The sequence below is a fragment of the Entelurus aequoreus genome, linkage group LG11 (genome assembly GCF_033978785.1).
Source record: "Entelurus aequoreus isolate RoL-2023_Sb linkage group LG11, RoL_Eaeq_v1.1, whole genome shotgun sequence".
Classification (NCBI taxonomy): Eukaryota; Metazoa; Chordata; class Actinopteri; order Syngnathiformes; family Syngnathidae; genus Entelurus; species Entelurus aequoreus.
Window position 1 is genome coordinate 56,857,842 of NC_084741.1, and position 22,116 is coordinate 56,879,957.

General features: G+C 37.0%; 3 protein-coding genes across 3 annotated transcripts; 2 read left to right on the forward strand and 1 right to left on the reverse strand.

The window, feature by feature from the left end:
• The first annotated feature begins 5,252 nt into the window (after positions 1–5,252).
• Positions 5,253–5,857, forward strand: LOC133660268 (hepcidin-like). The gene is made up of 3 exons (XM_062063584.1): positions 5,253–5,458; positions 5,536–5,607; positions 5,688–5,857. Exons 1-3 carry the CDS (start codon positions 5,372–5,374, stop codon positions 5,796–5,798), a joined length of 270 nt encoding a protein of 89 aa, XP_061919568.1. The 5' UTR covers positions 5,253–5,371; the 3' UTR covers positions 5,799–5,857.
• A 5,290-nt stretch (positions 5,858–11,147) lies between these two features.
• On the reverse strand, positions 11,148–11,747 carry LOC133660270 (hepcidin-like). The gene is made up of 3 exons (XM_062063586.1): positions 11,609–11,747; positions 11,460–11,537; positions 11,148–11,372 (listed from the first exon to the last, which is right to left on the reverse strand). The coding sequence occupies exons 1-3, from the start codon at positions 11,684–11,686 to the stop codon at positions 11,277–11,279; spliced, it is 252 nt and encodes an 83-aa protein (XP_061919570.1). The 5' UTR covers positions 11,687–11,747; the 3' UTR covers positions 11,148–11,276.
• Positions 11,748–20,370: 8,623 nt separating this feature from the next.
• Positions 20,371–20,988, forward strand: LOC133660269 (hepcidin-like). The gene is made up of 3 exons (XM_062063585.1): positions 20,371–20,536; positions 20,608–20,685; positions 20,773–20,988. The coding sequence occupies exons 1-3, from the start codon at positions 20,459–20,461 to the stop codon at positions 20,866–20,868; spliced, it is 252 nt and encodes an 83-aa protein (XP_061919569.1). The 5' UTR covers positions 20,371–20,458; the 3' UTR covers positions 20,869–20,988.
• Positions 20,989–22,116: the final 1,128 nt, after the last annotated feature.

Sequence of the window (22,116 nt, forward strand, 5' to 3'; positions counted from 1 at the left end):
CCGAGGTGCTGCGAGTCGGCCAGTTGTTGGGGTAGCGACCTTGTGTGTCAGCATGTCTGTGATCTTCTTTTAATTCTTTTTTTATTTATTTATTTATTTATTTTTTTTATAAATAGATTTAATTATTTATTTATTTATTTTTTCCCCCTTTTTTAAAAAAATATATTGTATTAATATTATTATTATTATTATTATTATGTATTTATTTATTTTATTTATTTATTTATTCCCCTACCTCAGGGGGGGGGACTCGGCGGGGCGGTTGCTGGTTGTTCCATCTCCATCGTTGGGGTCCCTGCGGGTGGGGTGGGTGGTTCCCGTGGCCCCGTGCTGGGTGGTCCTGTGGCGGCCGGCTTGGGTGGGGTGGCCGTGGGCTGGCCTCGCCGCGCTCTCCGGGGGTGGGGGGGGGCTCGTGGGGGCCCTGTTGCCGATGGGGTGGGGGCGGTCTTCCCGTCCGGTTGCGGGGGGTCTCCGGGCCCCTCGGGCGGGGCATCCCGCCTTTCTGTCCGTGTGGGGTGTGGTCTCTCGCTGGCTTGGGGTCTGGCTTCCCCCTGTTTTTCTCGTGCCTTGTCCTCTGCCGGGTGCGTCTGTCTGCGGCCTGCTGCTGGCCCTTGTGGGCGGCACGGTGGGCCAGGCTCTGGGGTTCCTGTCGCTGTCCGGCTTGGCTGCGTGGGGGCGGTGGCCCCTGGTTCCCTGGGCACCACACCTACTGTTTGTGGGATGGGTTCTCGGGGAGGATGGGGCCGTACTCTGGCTCCCGCACACACTGGGAGTCAAATGTATTGTACATGCAAATTCACATATACTCACACACATACATACAGACATACGTAGGTACCTACGCTCCCACATACATATACAAATAAATACAGTACATATTTACACACTCAAAGTTCGTACATCCACACGCACATTCATTATACAAACATACTGTATACACATACTGTACATATACATTCACTGTAAAAACATACATATACACATACTGTACATATACATTCACTGTACAATCACACACATACACATACTACACATACATTCACTGTACAAACACACACATACATATACTGTACATAAACATTCACTGTACAAACACACATTTACACATACTGTACATATACATTCACTGTTCAAACACACATACTGTATACACATACTGTACATATACATTCACTGTACAAGCACACATACACATACTGTACATATACAAGTACATATGCATACATACACTCATGCACGTAATCATGTTTCAGCAAACATATATTAACGTTGTTGCCCTAGGGTAAACTGGGTATAACACATGGCACACTGACAAAGCTTAACCTATAGTTACTATAACAATCTACAAGGTTAAGGTTGCTTCTCTTTATTCCCCTCCATTTTTCTGCATTCTTTCGTATCTCAAGTTATCATTACGTATATGTATTGTTGCATTTGAACAATTGTATTGTTGATAATAAAGGTAAAGTACTGGTATTGTTTATTATCAATAGCACTATTTCTATTGGTATTCATATTGCTCCATTTTTAGTGTAATAATGCTCATTGTCATTTCTGTATTTTATTTTTTTTTTTTAATTTTCGCTAACTGCTTATTTGCTATTACTTTTACCATCATATTTGTACAAAAAAAAAAAAAAAAAAAAAAAAAAAAAAAAAAAAAAGAAAGCAAAGAAGATTTTTTCATCTGACACCAAATTTGCTAATTTCCTCCTTGATAGGTAAGTCAGGCATTTATGTTTTCTTATTACTTGTAATAAATGGAAATGGACATTTCGTATGTAAACTATATTGTCCAATACAGTCTATGATATTGTCTAACAAAGCTAGTATAACTGACACGGAAAAGTATATTTTCAAAAAATAAAACCTACGTGGATATGGGTAGTGTCAGAAATCCTAGGCTGCATGAAATTTAAAAAAAGGCCCTCCCTGGCTGCAGTTGCCACTGAGTGGCTGGCACCTTCGAATTGTTGTCAACATTGCCTAAGTCAAAGCCAGAGAAATCCCCTTGTCAGTTCCGAGCAAGGATCAAGGCAAAGTTCATCGTAGAAGTGGATAAATACTGCGAGCGGTGCGCAGATATACAGATATTGAATGGGATAAACTCATCCGAGCTCAACCATAAAACAACTGACACTAGAAGTTGTTGCGTTCTTAACAATTTAAACCACCTGCATTCTCAAAAATGAAGACTTTCAGCTTTGCCGTTGCAGTCATCATTGCTCTTTCATTTATTTTAATTCAGGAGAGCTACGCCTCGTCTTTTGCTGAAGTAAGTGCATGATCCCGATGCTCCATTTGGCCTACAAATTTTCTGTCACAACTCTGAGATATTCTTCTTTCATAAATAGGAGGAAGATGTAGCAGCAGCGAGAAGCGGTGCTGATGTTGACCATTTTGAGATGCCAGCAGACAAACCAAAGGTAGGCTGGGATTATTGAACAGATAGAATAGAATGAAAAATGTTAAATAATCATTCTAATTTCATGTATTATCTGCACAGATGGACAATTACATTACACCGAAACTCAAGCGCAATGCTAGACTTTGCAAATGGTGCTGTAACTGCTGTAGTAAAGGTCCGGAATGGTGTGGTGTCTGCTGCGACTTTTGATTCCTGGAAATGAGTGCTGTCGAGACGTCGACATTGTATGCGGCCTGCTGCCACTGGTGATTCCTGGAAATGAATGTTGTCGTAAATCTGTATGATTCTAATAAACCTGGATATGCAAAGGGTTGTTTCTCAAAGATTTTTTTCAACTGACAAATTAGTGAAGTTATTTAAATAATCATTGTTGTGTGGAGAATTGGTTATGTTTCGGTGTGGGTGTTGTTGGTCAGGATGGGCAGGCAAAATGCAGGTAAAATATATTTCATAACAAAACATAGTGTAGCAGGGAAGTGCACAAAGAAGGCTAAACAGTCACAAAAGCGTAGGGAAAGCTATGCAACATGGAGGTACAAAGCACAATGATCCACAATGAAGCATCCTTTTTTGGCAACCAGGGGCTGGTGTGTCCTGTTTGCCAATCAAGGACAGTAATGAAGTCAGCCCTCAGACAAAATAAGTCAGAGAGTAAAAAAGGGGAGTGGAAAAAAAAAGAAAAGAGCACTGGACAGGAAATTATACACATAAAAAGACACTAAAAATAAAGTCCAAACTTTCATGTGAGTTCATGACAGTATTTAAGTGTAAAATTACTGCGTCCATTCCATTTAGGTATCTCACTTCCATCTACATTGGTTTTTGAATTGCTGCAGTACAGTGCATTGTCAAACATGAAGTCATATCTCAATATTATTGGGAAATAATATCTTTATGATATTATACTAGGTTGGATAGGCTTCAGCACCCCCCACGACCCTGAAAGGGACAAGAGGTAGAAAATGGAGGGATGGATGTTCTTTAAATGGTCAATGCCCCTTTAAAGAAACCAAATAATCTCTCGCAATACAATCCACCAGTACAATAACAGGCCATGTTGTGTTTCTTATATTACTTAGTGAAAACATGTATTGCTATAATTATAATGGTCTCATAATGGATGTTATTGCTGTTCTAGCAAAGTTCCCAGAATTGTTTCAGAATGTTTTGCACTATTAAACAGGATTAGCTTCCGAAAAGATGAACATACTGCTGTACAGTACATACAACGTTTACTGGCACAAAGAAACAATATCATAGGGTTTGGAGGCGATAATCAAAACATGAGGCTACTTGTGGGACTGGATGTTGTTTCTCAGAGGCCAAATTACCGTATAATCACTGGGAATATTTCATACGGTGGATTTAGTAGCAATTAGGCTGTCATACATATGGTCATTTGTTAAAATTAAAGTTGGTAAGGATCCAAAATGAGTTAGGAAAGAGAGGACAGACTTAAATTTAAGCACACACACAGGGACAGACGGGGTCAGTGACCAAGACCAGGCGAGACAGGTCGATGAGTATGAGCTTCCCGACTTGTTTGGGGAGAATATTGATCGAAATGAAAGGCACGTTAGCATGAAAACACAAGCTAAAGCAAATAAAGAAGATTTGGGAGCTAATAAAAATAGTCTATTGAGGATTTAATGGTGCTGCGATGTTCAGTCACATTTGAATAATATGCAAGTTTGGATCAATATGAAATCACAAAACTCCATTTGTTCCTTTGCAGCTTTGTTTATTTTTTGGGAGGACAAAAACACAAACATATGTAAAATCAATCAGTTAGTTAGCAAAATTACTCAAAAGGTTTCTTCTCACTTTCAGGAAATGCTCGAAGTGGGATAAGGAAAAAGTTATTACATTTTGGGACTGATGTGGATAATTTCTACTACGCTACTTTACGTTTACGTTACGAGGTTCAACTTATGTCTGTGTAAACTTGCAGACCTGCCTTTTATGAGTCCTTGCATTTATTTTTGTAATAATCCTGACCCAAGCCTTGGTAATAATCTTTGAGATGACCAAATCTAAGACAAACAGGCTCAAGAAAATGTTTTTCTCTAAAGTGATAACCACGGTGAACTCTCATAGGCACTGATTATATAGTGTAGCACCTCTCTTTGTACAATTCTTACTTTCCAACCACAATCTGAATGCTTCTGTATATATGTATATAGTATACTATTTATTTCCTGTAAACAACACAGTGAATAGTGAACATAAATCGTTCTCAGGACTGGACTGTGCACCTTACCTCCTTTTGCACTATTTTTCTTTTTCTTTTCTTCCTATGTTTTGCATATTTTGTAGACTTTCGCACTGATACTGGAGTTGCTTTTAATCTCATTGCACCTGTGTATAGTGACAATAAAAGGCATTGTATTCTATTCTATTCTACATGCTTTCAAACAATTTTACAAGGTTTATCCTGTTAATTTGTAGGTAAGTTATATATCATTATTTAATACAACTAAAATCAAGAATAAGATTACTAACATTTGAGTGGGCCCAGCGCCCCTACTGAATGTAGTGGAAAGGTTGGGCCATGAGGTCAAAAAGTTTAAGAACACCTGCTCTAAATCACTCTTATTCTTTGCTGCAATATCTGCATCCCTGGGTGTGTGGGTCCCCAGAACTTCTAGGCTGCATGTAAAAAAAAATATTTGGCCCTCCTCAACTGCAGTTGCCGCTTAATGGCGCCTTTGAATTGTTGTCCTGGTCACTGTCAACATGGCCCTAGTCAAACCCAGAAAAATCCCCTTGCCAGTTCCAAGCAAGGATCAAGGCAAAGTCCATCGTAGAAGTGGATAAATACTGCGAGCGGTGTGCAGATATACAGATATTGAATGGAATAAACTTATTCGAGCTTAGCCATAAAAAAGCAGAAACTACAAGTTGTTGCGTTCTCAACAATTCAAACCCCTCGCAGTCCCAAAGATGAAGACATTCAGCATTGCCGTTGCAGTCATCATTGCTCTTGCGTTTAGTTTAATTCAGGAGAGCTATGCCTCGTCTTTTTCTGAAGTAAGTGCATGATCCTGATTCTCAATGACCTACAAAAGTTCTGTCACAACTCTGAGATATTCCTCTTTCATAAATAGGAGGACAATGTAGCAGCAGCGAGAAGCGGTGCCGATGTTGACCATTTTGAGATGCAGGCAGACAAATCAAAGGTAGGCTGGGATTATTGAACAGATAGAATAGAATGATAAATGTTAAATAACCTGTCTAATTTCATGTCATATCTGCACAGATGAATGTTTCCATTACACAGAAACTCCAGCACAATGTTAGAGCCTGCCGCTGGTGCTGTAACTGCTGTGGTCAAGGTCCGAGATGGTGTGGTCTCTGCTGCAACTGGTGATTCCTGGAAATGAGTGCTGTCATAAATCAGTATAATCCCAATAAACATCAATATGCAAAGGGTTGTTTGTCAGTTTTTTTTTACTTCTAACAAATTAGTGAAGTTATTTCAAAAATCATTGTTATGTTTCGTATTGGTTATGTATCGGCGTGAGTGTTGTTGGTCAGTATCGGCAGGCAAAGTGCAAAAAAAATGGCGTGGCGAAGTTGGTAGAGTGGCCGTGCCAGCAATCGGAGGGTTGCTGGTTACTGGGGGTTCAATCCCCACCTTCTACCATCCTAGTCACGTCCGTTGTGTCCTTGGGCAAGACACTTCACCCTTGCTCCTGATGGCTGCTGGTTAGCGCCTTGCATGGCAGCTCCCGCCATCAGTGTGTGAATGTGTGTGTGAATGGGTGAATGTGGAAATACTGTCAAAGCGCTTTGAGTACCTTGAAGGTAGAAAAGCGCTATACAAGTATAACCCATTTATCATTTATTTATTTAACATAGTGCGGCAGGGAAGTGCACAAAAAATACTGAACAAGAAGCATCGGGAAAACTATGCAAAATGGAGGTACAAAGCACGTTGAAGATACTGTTTGATTTTTGCAAAGACAGTTCCGCAGAGTAGTCATGGTGGCCGGGCAATCACTTGCTGTTACAGGCAGATACAGTCGCGATCAAAAGTTTACATACACTTGTAAAGAACATAATGTCATGGCTGTCTTGAGTTTCCAATCATTTCTACAACTCTTATTTTTTGTGATGGAGCGATTGGAGCACATACTTGTTTGTCACAAAAAACATTCATGAAGTTTGGTTCTTTTACGAATTTATTATGGGTCCACTGAAAATGTGACCAAATCTGCTGGGTCAAAAGTATTCATACAGCAATGTTAATACTTGGTTACATGTCTGACATCACATGGACAAAGATACGACCTTCTGGAGGAAAGTTCTGTGGTCAGATGAAAGAAAAATTTAGCAGTTTGGCCATAATACTCAGCAATATGTTTGGAAGAGAAAAGGTGAGGCCTTTAATCCCAGGAACACCACTCCTACCGTCAAGCAAGGTGGTGGTTGTATTATGCTTTGGGCCTGTTTTGCTGCCAATGGAACTGGTGCTTTAAATGGGACAATGAAAAAGGAGGCTTAGTTGGGTGTTCCAACAGGACAATGACCCCCAACTCACATCAAAAGTGGTAAAGGAATGGCTAAATCAGGCTAGAATTAAGGTTTTAGAATGGCCTTCCCAAAGTCCTGACTTTAAACTGTGGACAATGCTGAAGAAACAAGTCCAAGTCAGAAAACCAACACATTTATCTGAACTGCACAAATTTTGTCAAAAGGAGTGGTTAAAAATTCCACCAGAAGCTTGTCAGAAGCTTGTGGGTGGCTACCAAAAGTGCCTTATTGCAGTGAAACTTGCCAAGGGACATGTAACCAAATATTAACATTGCTGTATGTATACTTTTGACCCAGCAGATTTGGTCACATTTTCAGTAGACCCATAATAAATTCCTAAAATAACCAAACTTCATGAATGTTTTTGTGACCAACAAGTATGTGCTCTAATCACTCTATCACAAAAAATAAGAATTGTAGAAAGTATTGGAAACTCAAGACAGCATTATGTTCTTTACAAGTGTATGTAAACTTTTGACCACGACTGTATATTTGAATGTCATCTGCAATACAGTGTAAAGAAACATGGTTCTTTTTCAAAACAGAGCAGTTGGGAAGCAGGTATTATGAAAAGAGGACATGCGCCAAGATTGATAGTTGAGGGCAGAAACCTTACTAATTCAGTGTTCAAATTTGAGTGGGCTCTGGGCTCCTCTGTAGTGGAAAGATTGTTGCCCCGAGGTCAAAAAAGTTACCAACCCCTGGTTTATTTTGCTGAATTTTATTAATACCCAACACGATAAATTCTTATGTCCTTGTGTCTTATGTTCTTATGCACATTAAAATTATAAACGATGCACAGATAGTAAGCTGAAACTTTTAATCACAATATTAGTCATTCAGTATTAATAAAGTATTTCCTCAAGCGAAACTTCTTTCCATATTCTAAATCGTGTTTTGTCTGTTCATTAGTTAATCTTTTTAGGACGAGGCACATAAAGTTCTGTCAAATTTTTGGAAGATTTCCAGTTTATTTACATCCACTGAACATGTGCACCCTTTGCTAAGGTCTTGCTTGTCCTCAGAAGCAATGTTGTGCGTCATACGCGTAATAAAATATGATTTAGATGTCAACGGTCCATTTTGCTCTTGTGCCACGGGAGACGTGGCCCACAGTCAAAACCAGAGAAATCCCCCTCGGCGGTTGCAGACATCTGCCAAGGAAGGATGCAAAACTAATTTGAGAAGAAGGTAAATGGGTATTTGGGGACAGTTGCCTTAGCAGCATTTGTTTTAGACAAAACACTTAAGGCATATTATAATTTTGATTAGTTTTTGCAAGGTTTTGCCTTATTTGAGCGCAATAAATAACATTAATATGGTTGTAGCAGGAACCTCTCAGAACCTGCATCATACTCTCCATTGTTTTCATTTTGTTATGATGGCTGTTAAGGCTATAGCACTGTATTGGATATCAGGCTTGCTCTTTTTTTGTTTTTTTGCATATTTGAAATTTTAAAAAAATATATAAATATATATATATATATATATATATATATATATATATATATATATATATATATATATATATATATATATATATATATATATATATATATATATATATATATATATATATATATATATATATATATATATGTATATATATATATATATATTTTATATACTCTAAAGCCCCAACAGGAGTGACAGGATTTATGTTATCGCACAACATAATTTTCTTCACCATTCCCATATCACCTTTTCTTCATCATTTTTTGACTCTTCACGTCCATCATTATTGCAGAACATGTGATATGGTTGACATAGGTTAAGATAGGTTGACATAGGTGTTTTAAGTGACTAATTGAACTGGTGGGATATAGGGAAACAGACTCTTACGGGAAACAAAGATAAATCCCTGCTCAAAGGCCAGGAATTCCCAGTGTTATAACACAGACACTGATGCAATCTATTCCTGCATGCAGGCGCAGTACATCCAGTACCTGATAAAGCAACAGGGACCATGTAAGAATCAACAGGAGCATGGTTAACATAACATAATAAGGCGTATTAAAAGGTCATATTATGATTTTTTTTTTACATCTAAAACACTTTTTTTGTGGTCTACATAACATGTAATGGGGATCTTTGGTTTAAATTTTACATTGATTATGTTTTACAGACCTTCTACACACTTTTTGGTGGGAGGTCTTATTTACTGTATAAATAGTTATATATATATATATATATATATATATATATATATATATATATATATATATATATATATATATATATATATATATATATATATATATATATATATATATATATATATATATATACATGGGGCATATGTTTTTTCAATATATTTTTGTTTTTTGAACGGTGTTAATTTTAGTTATTCTCCAGTGTGGACGCCTCAAAGGTGGCGTTTTTTCCTCAAATACTCAGTGGTATGCCATGTTTTGTTTTTACTTTGTTATTGTCAATAATGCTGTAAGTGTGTGTGTGTGTTTGTTTTTGTTTTTGTTTTCTTTAGTACAACACTTAGTGTTTGCCACTTGCCTCTATATGAAAAGTGCTATATAGATAATGTTTGACTTGATTTGATTAGATTTTAGCGCTTACATATCGAGTTTACTGACAGATATAAGTTTGAACTAAACACTACTTAGTACTAGAAATGACAGCAATTCAATTAGTTTTCATTGCATTAATGTATTGTTGCTTTTGAAACTATTGTATTGTTGATACTTAAGTAATTATTATTATTATGCATTATCAATAGTGTTTTATCTATTGGTATTTTTATTGTTCCGTTTGTAGTGCAATAATGTCCATTGCTATTTCTATGTTATAACTTTACTAACTGCTTCTTTGCTATATATTTTTTGTATCACAATTGTACATATCGTATTACCGGATGCTGTTAAGTTGTTGTTGTTTTTGTTCTTGTTGTCTCTCTGTCTTATCCTCCTCTTGTCCCTGCAATTTCCCCCTCTGTCTTCCTTTTTTTTGTTCTGATTTCTATCCCTTCCTGCACCAAAAATTTAATAAATCCATTTAACAAATTAAAAGTCAAATACAAAAAAGCAACAAGAGAAGTAACTCACACTTTTCTTTTGTAAAGTACATCTGTACAGCAAATATGGGCATCTATATCAACAATATGATTTGCCTTAGTAGCTGAACAGGCCAAAAAAAAGAAAAAGATAATGCAAGAAGAAAAAAAAGAAATTGCAACAGCGTAGGATGTATGTCCGTGTACAGCCCAGTTTTCCCCACAACAGGAGAATAGTGGAAAATTAGCTTATCGACCAGGTCGCGGACTACAATGGCAGACGCGCGCAAAGCACTTTGAGTACATTTATACCATATATCGATAATTTTTTTTGGAAAACTGCTTGTTTTGAGGAAGAATGAAGGAAGGCAAGATTGTTTAATAAATATCTCTGCAATGCCTCCATCGTTGACTTAAAATTTTCAGGACTTATTCAGATCCCAAATACACATCAGCAGGTACAAAGAGGTAAGATTGTCCCACATCTGCGGTCCCCTCCAAGGTTTCTCATTGTCATCCCATTGGGTTAGGATTTTTCTTGCCCTGATGTGGGATCTGAGGATGTCATTGTGGCTTGTGCAGCCCTTTGAGTCACTCGTGATTTAGGGCTATATAAGTAAACATTGATTGATTGATTGATTGAAATGTCATGCAACATGTATGTGTGAATATTTACTGAATACCTAATTTGCCAAACTTTGATGGTGAAATTAAATGAAGGGTTTTCTTCATCTCTATTGCATATGTCTGTCACCTCTTAAATCGTATTGAAATATTTAGTCGTATTAACAATAAAATAAATTACAACAAACTCGGAAGAGGAGAAGTACTCCAGCACCATGTATGTAAAATATGTTCTGGCACAATAAGGCAAAAAACAAGCATCAACTCAGCATCAAGGGTTGGAAACGGGGGTTAAATCACCAAAAATAGTGTGTGTGTGACAATCATGGGTACTTTAACTTTAACCTTAAAAGACAGAAATACAAACAAAATTACAGCAATCTTCATGTTTGTTTTTATTTTATCCAAATGTAAGCATTCTACTGACCCCCAAAGCAAATATGATGGTTGGCCTTATTTCATTTTAGCTTCACTAATTTGTAAAGTAATTGAAATTTAAATAAAAAGATACATAAAATAAACCCAAATATATATTATTTTGAAAATGTACCAGTTTATTGATTGCACATGTACAATTTACATCTGATGTTGATGATGTAACAAAAACATCAATTCAACACAATGACAGTGGTTTAAAAAAATGACACATGAATGATGATTTCATGAAAGTTGTTGCAGGACTTAGAACCTGCAGCACAGTCCACAAACACCAGGGGTGCAGCAGCCACAGCAGAAGCGACACTTGAAGCCTCGCTTGTGTCTGTTGGTATACGGCATCTGTGTGACAAAAGACAACAGACGTGATCAAGGTGTTCCACTTTGCTAACATGTTGGGGACAAATCCATCCAAGTTAGTCAACAGACCTTCCAGGATCCCTCAAAGTTCTCGTCGTATGCAACAACTGGACTGTCACTGTTCATCACCTCCTCCAGCTCTTGTGTCTGTTCATCAATTGAACATGTTCATAAATAAGCATGTCTACTTTTCTTCAATAAGTCATGTTGATACTCACTCCACTGGCTGAGCTCTCCTGAAGATACATACAGGCCAGAATAATGGCCACTGCAAGAACAACACTGAGAGTCTTCATCTTGGAATGATTCTTGTTGTTCTACTCTGAGAGTAAAGCAAGTGGATTCTTCTGGTCTTGTTGATCCTGTCTGATGGAGGACTTTGCTGAACATGCTCCTATTTATACTCACTTTGGCCATGGTTGCTTCATCACGGGCTGACCCTGCATCCAGTAGTAGATTACATTACTCTCTGTGTGATGATGGGAAGTACACCGGGAATGTCTTACCTACAGACAGTGGATCATTCTTCAGTCAATCAATCAATCAAAGTGTATTTATATAGCCCTTAATCACAAGTGTCTCAAAGGGCTGCACAAGCCACAATGACATCCTCAGATCCTACATCAGGATCTTTATATTTATGATCTGTTTTTATCCACTAATAGTCAGTTTCCCAATATCATATCAGTTCCGTTAGTAACATTTTGTCCTCAACTAGACAAAAATCAATAACCATAAAACATCTTGTCAATTCATGTACACTTAATAAACATTTGGATATCTAAACAAATGTAATACCTCACAAGACTGAGAACAGTCCTTACATAACAGCAACCATGGTATTACAATGTACAAAGTATCTCAATGGACAATACTATCGAAATTAAGCTTGAAATTATTTTAGATTATAGACTTACTATCCACCGAGAAGGGCTTCATATCCATAGTATGAGTATTACTTAAATATGTGAAAAATATAATTTCATTTCTATTGTATCATCCTTTAAGAATATCTAATAAGATAGTTCCTTAATGTTGGGATGTTCTAATTTTAACGAGACATGATATGGAAAGGGAAAAGCGGTAGAAAATGGATTGATGGATGATATGTTTTGATCAACATTAAACAAGGACACATTAAATTGGAGATTTCGTGTCAAGACATATGGACCAGAACAGAAATATACACAATTACAAGAAACTTCTGACTTCTGTGATTGCCAACAAGAGTTTGTCCATAAAGTGCAAAGTCTTGTTTTACTTAAGTATCAAATATGTATTACAGTCAATCAAACACAAATTGTTGTGTTTTCATGTTGTTTCATTAATAATCTGTTGTGTTGGTTAAAATAAATGTACTCAAAAATATTGGACTGTTTCTGGCGATTTAAGGGTTTGATTTAAAGACACAGTGGGAGGAGGGGTCAAATAATAATTTTCCTCACTGTATACTGTAGTAAAAATGGTTGCCAAAAATGTGAAATACTATATACAACTTTTATTTATTTTTTTCTATTGTCTTAACCATTATTCAAACATAGAACACGTGATATGATTATAACTGTTTTTCTGTTTTAGTGATTATATAGATGTGACATTGGGACAGATTATCAGGGAAAAACAGGTAAAACGTGTTTTGTTTTTTTTTAACTTCCTTAAAGTAAGAAATTCCCAGTGTACTTCCCATCATCACACAGAGAGTAATGTCATCTATTACTGGATTGATTGATTGATTTAAACTTTTATTAGTAGATTGCACAGTACAGTACATATTCCGTACAATTGACCACTAAATGGTAACACCCGAATACGTTTTTCAACTTGTTTAAGTCGGGGTCCACGTTAATCAATTCATGGATACGGAGTGGCTGCTGCACCCCTGGTGTTTGTGGAGTGTGCTGCAGGTTCTAAGTCCTGCAACAACATTTATGAAATCATCATTTCTTAAAACAGTTTTATTGTGTTGAATAATAGTTTTTGTTGGATCATCAACATCAGATGTGATTAGTACATGTGCAATCAATGAACTGGTACTTTTGTAAAATAATATATATTTGGGTCTGTGTTATGCATCTTCTATATTTTAGTTTCAGTTGCTTTACACATTAGTACTGCAAGGATAAAATAAGGCCAACCATCATCATTTTAATAACTATTATGTTGACAAGGTATCTCAATTAAGGCATGGTATGCATACATCCAATAACAACAAATCAACTGACCTTATTAGGAATATTATAATGGATTATAAGGGTTGTGAATTCAATTTTAATCAGGTTGAAGTCAGCGAGGTTGAGAAGTTACTACACTCTCTTCCGGACAACAAGGTAGCTGGTATAGACAAATTGGATAGTAAGTTACTGAGAATGACTGCTGGTATCATATCCGTGCCTGTTTGTCATATTTTTAATAGATGTTTACAAGTCGGCCTGTGTCCAAAGATATGGAAGGTGGCAACGGTTACTCCTCTACATAAGGATACCAAATTGGCTTTTAATGAGGGCAATTGTAGACCAATAAGCATTTTACCTGGTTTAAGTAAAATACTGGAGAAATGTGTGTATGCACAAATTGAAGCTTACTTTCAATCAAATGGGCTAGCAACTGATATAGAACAGGCCACTCTATGTCCACTGCTCTTATACAGATGACAGACGATTGGCTTAATGCTTTGTTCCAAATTTTTGGAGCCACCGCAGAAAATACATGATCACCTCTGGATTTTAAACGTGTTTTTGGGACGACAAGAAAAAAACTGATCAGTTGACTTTAGAGACCTGGTGGGGGTGTACATTTTTAAAAGGTTCGACATATATTGTGGCGCTAATCCGTTAAGAGATTTAAAAACAAGCAATATTTTAAAATGAATTCTAAAATGAACTTGGAGCCAGTGAAGGGATGCTAAAATGGGGGTAATGTGTTCATGTTTTTTAGAGCCAGTTAAAAGGCGAGCAGCAGCATTTTGGACCAACTGCATTCGAGCAATTGAAGCCTTGTTCCAACGTAGAGGGAGTTGCAGTAGTCCAAACGTGATGAAATAAAACCATGAATTACCCGCTCAAAGTCGTTAAAAGCCAAACTGATTTAATTTTTGCTAAAAGTCTTAGACGATAAAAACTAGATTGTACAACAGAGTTAATCTGCTGTTCCAATTTAATATCATTGTCAAACTTAAAACCAAGATTTGTGATTGTGGGTTTTAAATAAGGTATCAGGTGGACCAGGGCACTGGGGGTAACATTCTGTTTAGCCCACCTAGTAGTGGCAAAAAAAAAATCAAGATTTGTTTTTCAACGTGTATTCTTCTCAAAATGACTTTTAAGTGTGCCAAAAAAACGTAACCATACTTTCTACCACTTAAATAAAAACACATGTATACTGGGTTATTCTATATGAATACTGGCCTACTGATTATTTATTCTTATTTACTAGGAGTCTTCAACGTTTTCCAGACTAAGGACCCCCAAACTGAGCGGGAACACCTTACTTATACATCTTGTATACAATTGTGTTTTAAAGGAGTCATATTATGATTTTTTTCCAACATTTAAAATACATGTAATGGTGTTTTTTTGGTCAAACTTTTGCATAGATTATGTTTTACAGATCATCTTCAAGACGCTTTTTGACCGTCTCTTCTGGAGGCGCCGTTTTCTGTGCGGTTTTATTTACGTGCGTCCACTTCGACTGCGTCTCCACCCTGTCAGCCATGTTGTCTACTGACGGATACTAGTTCGAACTACAGTACAGGCCAAAAGTTTGGACACACCTTCTCCTCATTCAATGCGTTTTCTTTATTTTCATGACTATTTACATTGTAGATTGTCACTGAAGGCACCAAACCTATGAATGAACACATGTGGAGTTATGTACTTAACAAAAAACAGGTGAAATAACTGAAAATATGTTTTGTATTCCAGTTTCTTCAAAATAGCCACCCTTTGCTCTGATTACTGCTTTGCACACTCGTGGCATTCTCTCGATGAGCTTCAAGCACACCTGTGAAGTGAAAACCATTTCAGGTGACTACCTCTTGAAGCTCATTGAGAGAATGCCAAGAGTGTGCGAAAAAGTAATCAGAGCAAAGGGCGACTATTTTGAAGAAACTGGAATATAAAACATGTTTTCAGTTATGTCACCTTGTTTTTGTTAAGTACATAACTCCACGTGTGTTCATTCATAGTTTTGATGCCTTCAGTGATAATCTACAATGTAAATAGTCATGAAAATAAAGAAAACGCATTGAATGAGAAGGTGTGTCCAAATTTTTGGCCTGTACTGTATATGCTCCTTTTATTAGAAATGGCAACAACTGAGGATGCATGTACATGTACGAGCCAGAAATGGGATGAAGAACAAGTGATTCGATTTTGGGGTGATCCAGAATGCCATCTGGATTCAGGGTCTTTTTAAGCATTATTCTTCATATTGGAAGATGACCGAGGTCTCTGCTTTCCGAGTGCTTCTCTCGTCTGATAATTGTCAGGATTGCTCCTGACAGTTTAGTCATGCGTTTTGTGTTTTCATGTGTTTGGTGTTTAATTCCTGTCCAGTGCTCTTATTTCTTTTTCGTTGTCATGCAATGACTTTATCCCTACCATACCAACTTTATTTATAAAGCCCTTTAAAAACAACCACAGTTGAAGAACAAAGGGCTGTACACCACAAATAAATACAGGCAAAGGACATACTAAAAAATAACATTTAAAAAGAGGTAATACACACAGAAAAAGCAAATACAAATGATCTTAAGAGCAATTTGTTAGATAAAAAGCAGTTAAAAAGTTAAAAACAGTTTAAACAGTTCAAAGTCTCATGCTGGGTTAAAAGCCAGTGAGTAAAAATGGGTTTTAAGAAGGGTCTTAAAAGTAGCCAAAGAAGGTGCCTGTCTCACATGGAGAGGGAGACTGTTCCAGAGTTTGGGATTCGCAACAGAGAAGGCCTAATCAAGAGGGTGTATAGCCCTGTGTCACCTGCCCCTCGATGCTGGTTGATTGTAATTGTTGTGTTTGCTTTCAAGAATGGATGATTCACATTTCCATGCTTCCTGTGCACGTCCGCTTTAATGATGCTTTATGACAAACAACTTAGTAAGAAGCAGGGGAAGAACAATCAACAATGGATGACAAAGAGACAGAAAAATGTTTGTAACAAGAAAAAAATATTGTGTAGAACAATTACTGTATAACACAAAGATCTGTCGAGACAGAAAACAGGTACAGAACATAGCTGAACAAGCTAACCAGCATCTCACAAACATGTAGGAAAGAATAGTACAGTCAATTATTAGACAAGAACAAAAACAATAGGAGAGCAAGATGGAGCATCCCAGCTAGCATCAATAAAAATGTTGCTTAGAAGGATCACCCTCAATAATTCTCAGACAGAAACATTAAAAATGACAATATGAAAGAAGCAGTTGAAAGCGTTTATTGGACCAAATCGGGAGGAAGAGAATCCAGATCCTTGAGTTTCAGCATTGTTTCAGCTTGGAATACAGGTTAAAGTGCCAGCTGGGTAATGCTGTTATTTGGCCATATTGGTTGTTGTCTCAGAGTTTCAATGTTGATATTGTTTAATGTCTTACATCACTACATTAGTGCACTATAGAAGGCCCAACTGTATGTGTACTATTAGTGAATTTTAAAACCTCTAACTTTATCAGCAACATGCTTATGTTGCTGAGTAACTTGCAGTAATGAAGTTAGGTTGTTTTTGTTACAGATGTACATGACTGGGCATTTTACAGTGGCTAAACAAAGCCACAACGTTCACAACAGCAACTTACTCTACAACAGTACATGAAACCTACAGGACCAACATAACTGTATTAGTGATACACTTATTCCATGATTTGAATACACTTAATTGTGTTAATGAAACTTGTAATATACAAATAGATTAATGAACTCAAACAAAATGTTTTTTCACATACAGATCACATGTGTATTTTGAGTATCAGTATCTCAGAAATGATTCAGTAAGTCTAAGATTGTCCTGGCTTCACCAAATATGCAAGAAACAATGCAGAAAAACATTTGGTCAATTTATACAAAATAATAAAAATTGTAACGGCTTTCTTATTACATGCACTATTGTTGGGATCCAAATAGTGACCTTGAGGTTGCCCCCCTTATTTTATGTTCTCAGATGGAAGGTATGGGTCACTGTGCAACCCAGCAATAGGAAATGGTTGATACTTGCAGCCATCCATGTTTTTTTTTACCATTTACCTGTAACACAAAATTACAGTTATATATTTTCTTTCAAGGGACACTTTTTAATGGAATGTGAAATTTGGTAATTGTAAATTGAATATATAATTAAGTGTCTAACATTAACAATGAAGTTACTGTAAAACTAAGCCCACAAGGAAAAGTACATTATTATACACATTAAGTAGACATACATGTAAGAATCATGTTAAATCATCAATACAGTGTGGTATAAACTAAAAAAAAGCAACACTACCTATGGCCGCTACTTTGTACCCGAGAGCGTAATGTATGCCCCCATATCCGAGTCCGAGTACAGAGTAGCCTAGCCCTAGTGAATAACATTAACTCTCACTCGTATTTGACCACCATTTACTAATAATAACGGCTTAGATCAAAGACAACATGGCTGACAATGCTGAACTAGCTAACCATCATATGTTAATGTACCAACGCTATGTTAGTTGCTTGTCGTTAGTTATCAACACCATGCATTCCTATCATGTTAATGTTTAGTTTTTTGTAAGAGTTATGCCTTCAAATCTTGACTTACCTGATTTTATTCTTAGTGCGCTGATGCAAAACGGAAAAGTCAGCCACGGAGGCCCTGACGTCCTGCAGCCATTTCCGCATTCTGTGGAATTCAAGTGTTAAGAACATTGGGGAACACTAAAATTAGCAACATTGATAACCCAAAGGGAACTCTCTTTATCTAGCGTATTTTATGGTTACTATAGTTAATCAACAAAGACTCTTGACATTTACCACTGATCTTCAGCTCCAGTATGTATAAACACTGCCTTGATGTTTGGCATAAAACTACAAAATCAACAGCAACAATATACAAAACCCAAAACCAGTGAAGTTGGCACGTTGTGTAAATCGTAAATAAAAACATAGTACAATGATTTGCTAATCCTTTTCAACCTATATTCAATTGAATGGACTGCAAAGACAAGATACTTAACGTTCAAACTGGAAAACTTTTATTTTTTGCAAATATTAGTTCATTTGGAATCTGATGCCTGCAACAAATGGCAAAAAGACTGAGAAAGTTGAGGAATGCTCATCGAGCACTTATTTGGAACATCCCACAGGTGAACAGGCTAATTGGGAACAGGTGGGTGCCATTAATTGGTATAAAAGTAGATTCCATGAAATGCTCAGTCATTCACAAACAAGGATGGGGCGAGGGTCACCACTTTGTGAACAAATGCGTGAGCAAATTGTCGAACAGTTTCAGAACAACATTTCTCAACGAGCTATTGCAAGGAATTTAGGGATTTCAACATCTCCCGTCCGTAATATCATCAAAAGATTCAGAGAATCTGGAGAAATCACTGCAGCTGAGCCCGTGACCTTCGATCCCTCAGGCGGTACTGCATCAACAAGCGACATCAGTGTGTAAAGGATATCACCACATGGGCTCAGGAACACTTCATAAAATCACTGTCAGTAACTACAGTTGGTCGCTACATCTGTAAGTGCAAGTTAAAACTCTAATATGCAAAGCAAAAGCCATTTATCAACAACACCCAGAAACGCCGCCGGCTTCGCTGGGCCCGAGCTCATCTAAGATGAACTGATGCAAAGTGTTCTGTGGTCTGACGAGTCCACATTTCAAATTGTTTTTGGAAACTGTGGACGTCGTATCCTCCAGAACAAAGAGGAAAATAACCACCCGGATTGTTATAGGCGCAAAGTAGAAAAGCCAGCATCTGTGGTGTATTATTGCCCAAGGCATGGGTAACTTACACATCTGTGAAGGCACCAAAAATGCTGAAAAGTACATACAGGTTTTGGAGCAACATATGTTGCCATCCAAGCAACGTTAACCCCTGCTTATTTCAACAAGGCCACGTGGCTTCGTAGTAAAAGAGTGCGGGTACTGGACTGGCCTGCCTGTAGTCCAGACCTGTCTCCCATTGAAAATGTGTGGCGCATTATGAAGGCTAAAATACCACAATGGAGACCCCGGACTGTTGAACAACTTAAGCTGTACATCAAGCAAGAATGGGAAATAATACCACCTGAAAAGCTTCAGACTAAAAAATTAGTCTATTCAGTTCCCAAAGTTTTATCGAGTGTTGTTAAAAGGAAAGACATGTAACACAATGGTAAAAATGCCCCTGTGCCAACTTTTTTGCAAAGTGTTGCTGCCATTACATTCTAAGTTAATGATTATTTGCACAAACAAAAATGTGTTTCTCAGTTCGAACATTAAATATCTTGTCTTTGCAGTCTATTCAATTGAATATAAGTTGAGAAGGATTTGCAAATCATTGTATTCTGTTTTTATTTACAAATTACACAACCTGCCAACTTCACGGGTTTTGTACATTGATGGCACTGCTTTTACACACAAATCACCAAAAATGTTGTGGACCAACAGTAAAGTTGGCAAAGTGAAGATGGTTTCTCAGGTTGCACAACAACGTAATACATTTCTACACAGATGATTAGGACAGTTCACCACCTTGTTCCTGTTGTTTCACTGAAGGCATCGCATTTCAAAACTCACATTAGATTTCAAAATATCAAGTCGTAAGTCTTTCTTTTTAAGTCACTACATTTAAATATTTAAAATGTTGCACTGTATATTAGGTTTATTTATAAAAACAGGTCACATGCATGAAGAATGATCCACTGTCATAAGGTGAGAAATCCCCAGTGTGCTTCTCATAATCACACATTCATTCCTGGATGCAGGGTCAGCCCGTGATGAAGCAACCATGGTCAAAGTGAGTATAAATAGGAGCATGTTCAGCAAAGTCCTCCATCAGACAGGATCAACAAGACCAGAAGAATCCACTTGCTTTACTCTCAGAGTAGAACAACTCGAATCGATCCAAGATGAAGACTCTCAGTGTTGTTCTTGCAGTGGCCATTATTCTGGCCTGTATTTATCTTCAGGAGAGCTCAGCCAGTGGAGTGAGTATCAACATGACTTATTGAAGAAAAGTAGACATGCTTATTTATGAACATGTTCAATTGATGAACAGACACAAGAGCTGGAGGAGGTGATGAACAGTGACAGTCCAGTTGTTGCATACGAGGAGAACTTTGAGGAATCCTGGAAGGTCTGTTGACTAACTTGGATGGATTTGTCTCCAACATGTTAGCAAAAGGGAACACCTTATTCACATATGTTGTTTTTTGTTACACAGATGCCGTATACCAACAGACAGAAGAGGGCCTTCAAATGTCGCTTCTGTTGCAACTGCTGCCGACGTGGTGTTTGTGGACTGTGTTGCAGATTCTGAGCAATTATGTTCATATTTCTCCTGATCTTTGTTTATTTGTTATCTTGTTCAATTCTCTGATATTTACTATAGACTATACTGTGTTAACTTGAGTGATAATAAATTTAGTGAAGCAAGTAAGGTCTTGCATCGTTGATTTATCGATACATTTAGTGTGTGGTCAATGGATACCAAGGGTCTCAAATGCAATTCTATTTTAATCTAAAATTGATTTGTCAAATTGTAATTATAAGTCTTGGACTTTCTACACTGCAATAAAGAGCTAAGATAAAAGGACTACATGTCAGAAAAAAAAATACTAAAATCTAGTGAAATTAACTCACTGCATGGACGGACAATTTTACTTGATGATTAAAATTAATCTAGAAATAAGCAGGACTTTTAAGCTACAAATAAGTATTGTATTCTGAAAACAAGCAATATTTAACTTGCAATTCTTAAATTAAGCATCCTCAAGATGTTGCAGAATATTTAAACAATTTATGTGGAAAAAACAAAATATCTTACTGAATTATTATTTTCTCGATTGTAAAATTTTTGAGGATTTTAGAATTAAACATTTTAGAATAGAAAAATACAATTGTTCATGCTAAAATTAAGATTAGTTAATGACTAAAATAAGTAATGAGCTCTTAAAACCAGGTACATTTCTAAAAATAACATTTTGAATCTTGGCTAGTGGCAAATAATTTGCCGTGTATGAAATGGAACAAGTGCCAAATAAATGATAATCAATACAGTCCAGCCATACTGCAACATTAAAAAACCAACATCTGTATTTTAAATTTGATTCGATTCCAATGGTAAAATATCCACCAAGGCTAAATACAAAAGGCACCAAGAGTGCTTGTGTAATTTATGTTAAGAGAAACAAAGCAGGCAGGAGCAGAGGAAGCTCGAGACAGCCGATCTTTAAAACTTGTTTTTGTTTGTTACTAAAAATCGATTAAATCCATGAATAAAAGTTGAAGCAGCTATTTGGTTCTGTGCCAAAATGTAATGGAGTCCTTCCTTGGCATATGCCGTACTCCTTCACATCGTTTTGAACAAAACTTGAAGTCATTTTGGCATCATCTTGCACAAAAACAAAGTGATAGTACCTCCTTGTAGCGCTTGGTGGAGGTAATAATCTGGCAATGACAAAAGTGTGCAGATTAGGAACTCCTGAGAGACTATTAGGCAACAAACGTGGGGCAAGTGAAGCTTCTAGAAGATAATTAAAGATAAAGTACAATTCCAGGAGTTGTT

Excerpts from the sequence above, each read along its gene's own strand:
- LOC133660268 (XM_062063584.1), top strand. The coding sequence starts at position 5,372 with ATGAAGACATTCAGCATTGCCGTTGCAGTCATCATTGCTCTTGCGTTT. Across the intron at positions 5,459-5,535 it reads ATGCCTCGTCTTTTTCTGAA|GAGGACAATGTAGCAGCAGC; the intron begins GTAAGTGCATGA and ends TTTCATAAATAG. Across the intron at positions 5,608-5,687 it reads TGCAGGCAGACAAATCAAAG|ATGAATGTTTCCATTACACA; the intron begins GTAGGCTGGGAT and ends ATATCTGCACAG.
- LOC133660270 (XM_062063586.1), bottom strand. The coding sequence starts at position 11,686 with ATGAAGACTCTCAGTGTTGTTCTTGCAGTGGCCATTATTCTGGCCTGT. Across the intron at positions 11,538-11,608 it reads AGGAGAGCTCAGCCAGTGGA|ACACAAGAGCTGGAGGAGGT; the intron begins GTGAGTATCAAC and ends ATTGATGAACAG. Across the intron at positions 11,373-11,459 it reads ACTTTGAGGGATCCTGGAAG|ATGCCGTATACCAACAGACA; the intron begins GTCTGTTGACTA and ends TTTGTCACACAG.
- LOC133660269 (XM_062063585.1), top strand. The coding sequence starts at position 20,459 with ATGAAGACTCTCAGTGTTGTTCTTGCAGTGGCCATTATTCTGGCCTGT. Across the intron at positions 20,537-20,607 it reads AGGAGAGCTCAGCCAGTGGA|ACACAAGAGCTGGAGGAGGT; the intron begins GTGAGTATCAAC and ends ATTGATGAACAG. Across the intron at positions 20,686-20,772 it reads ACTTTGAGGAATCCTGGAAG|ATGCCGTATACCAACAGACA; the intron begins GTCTGTTGACTA and ends TTTGTTACACAG.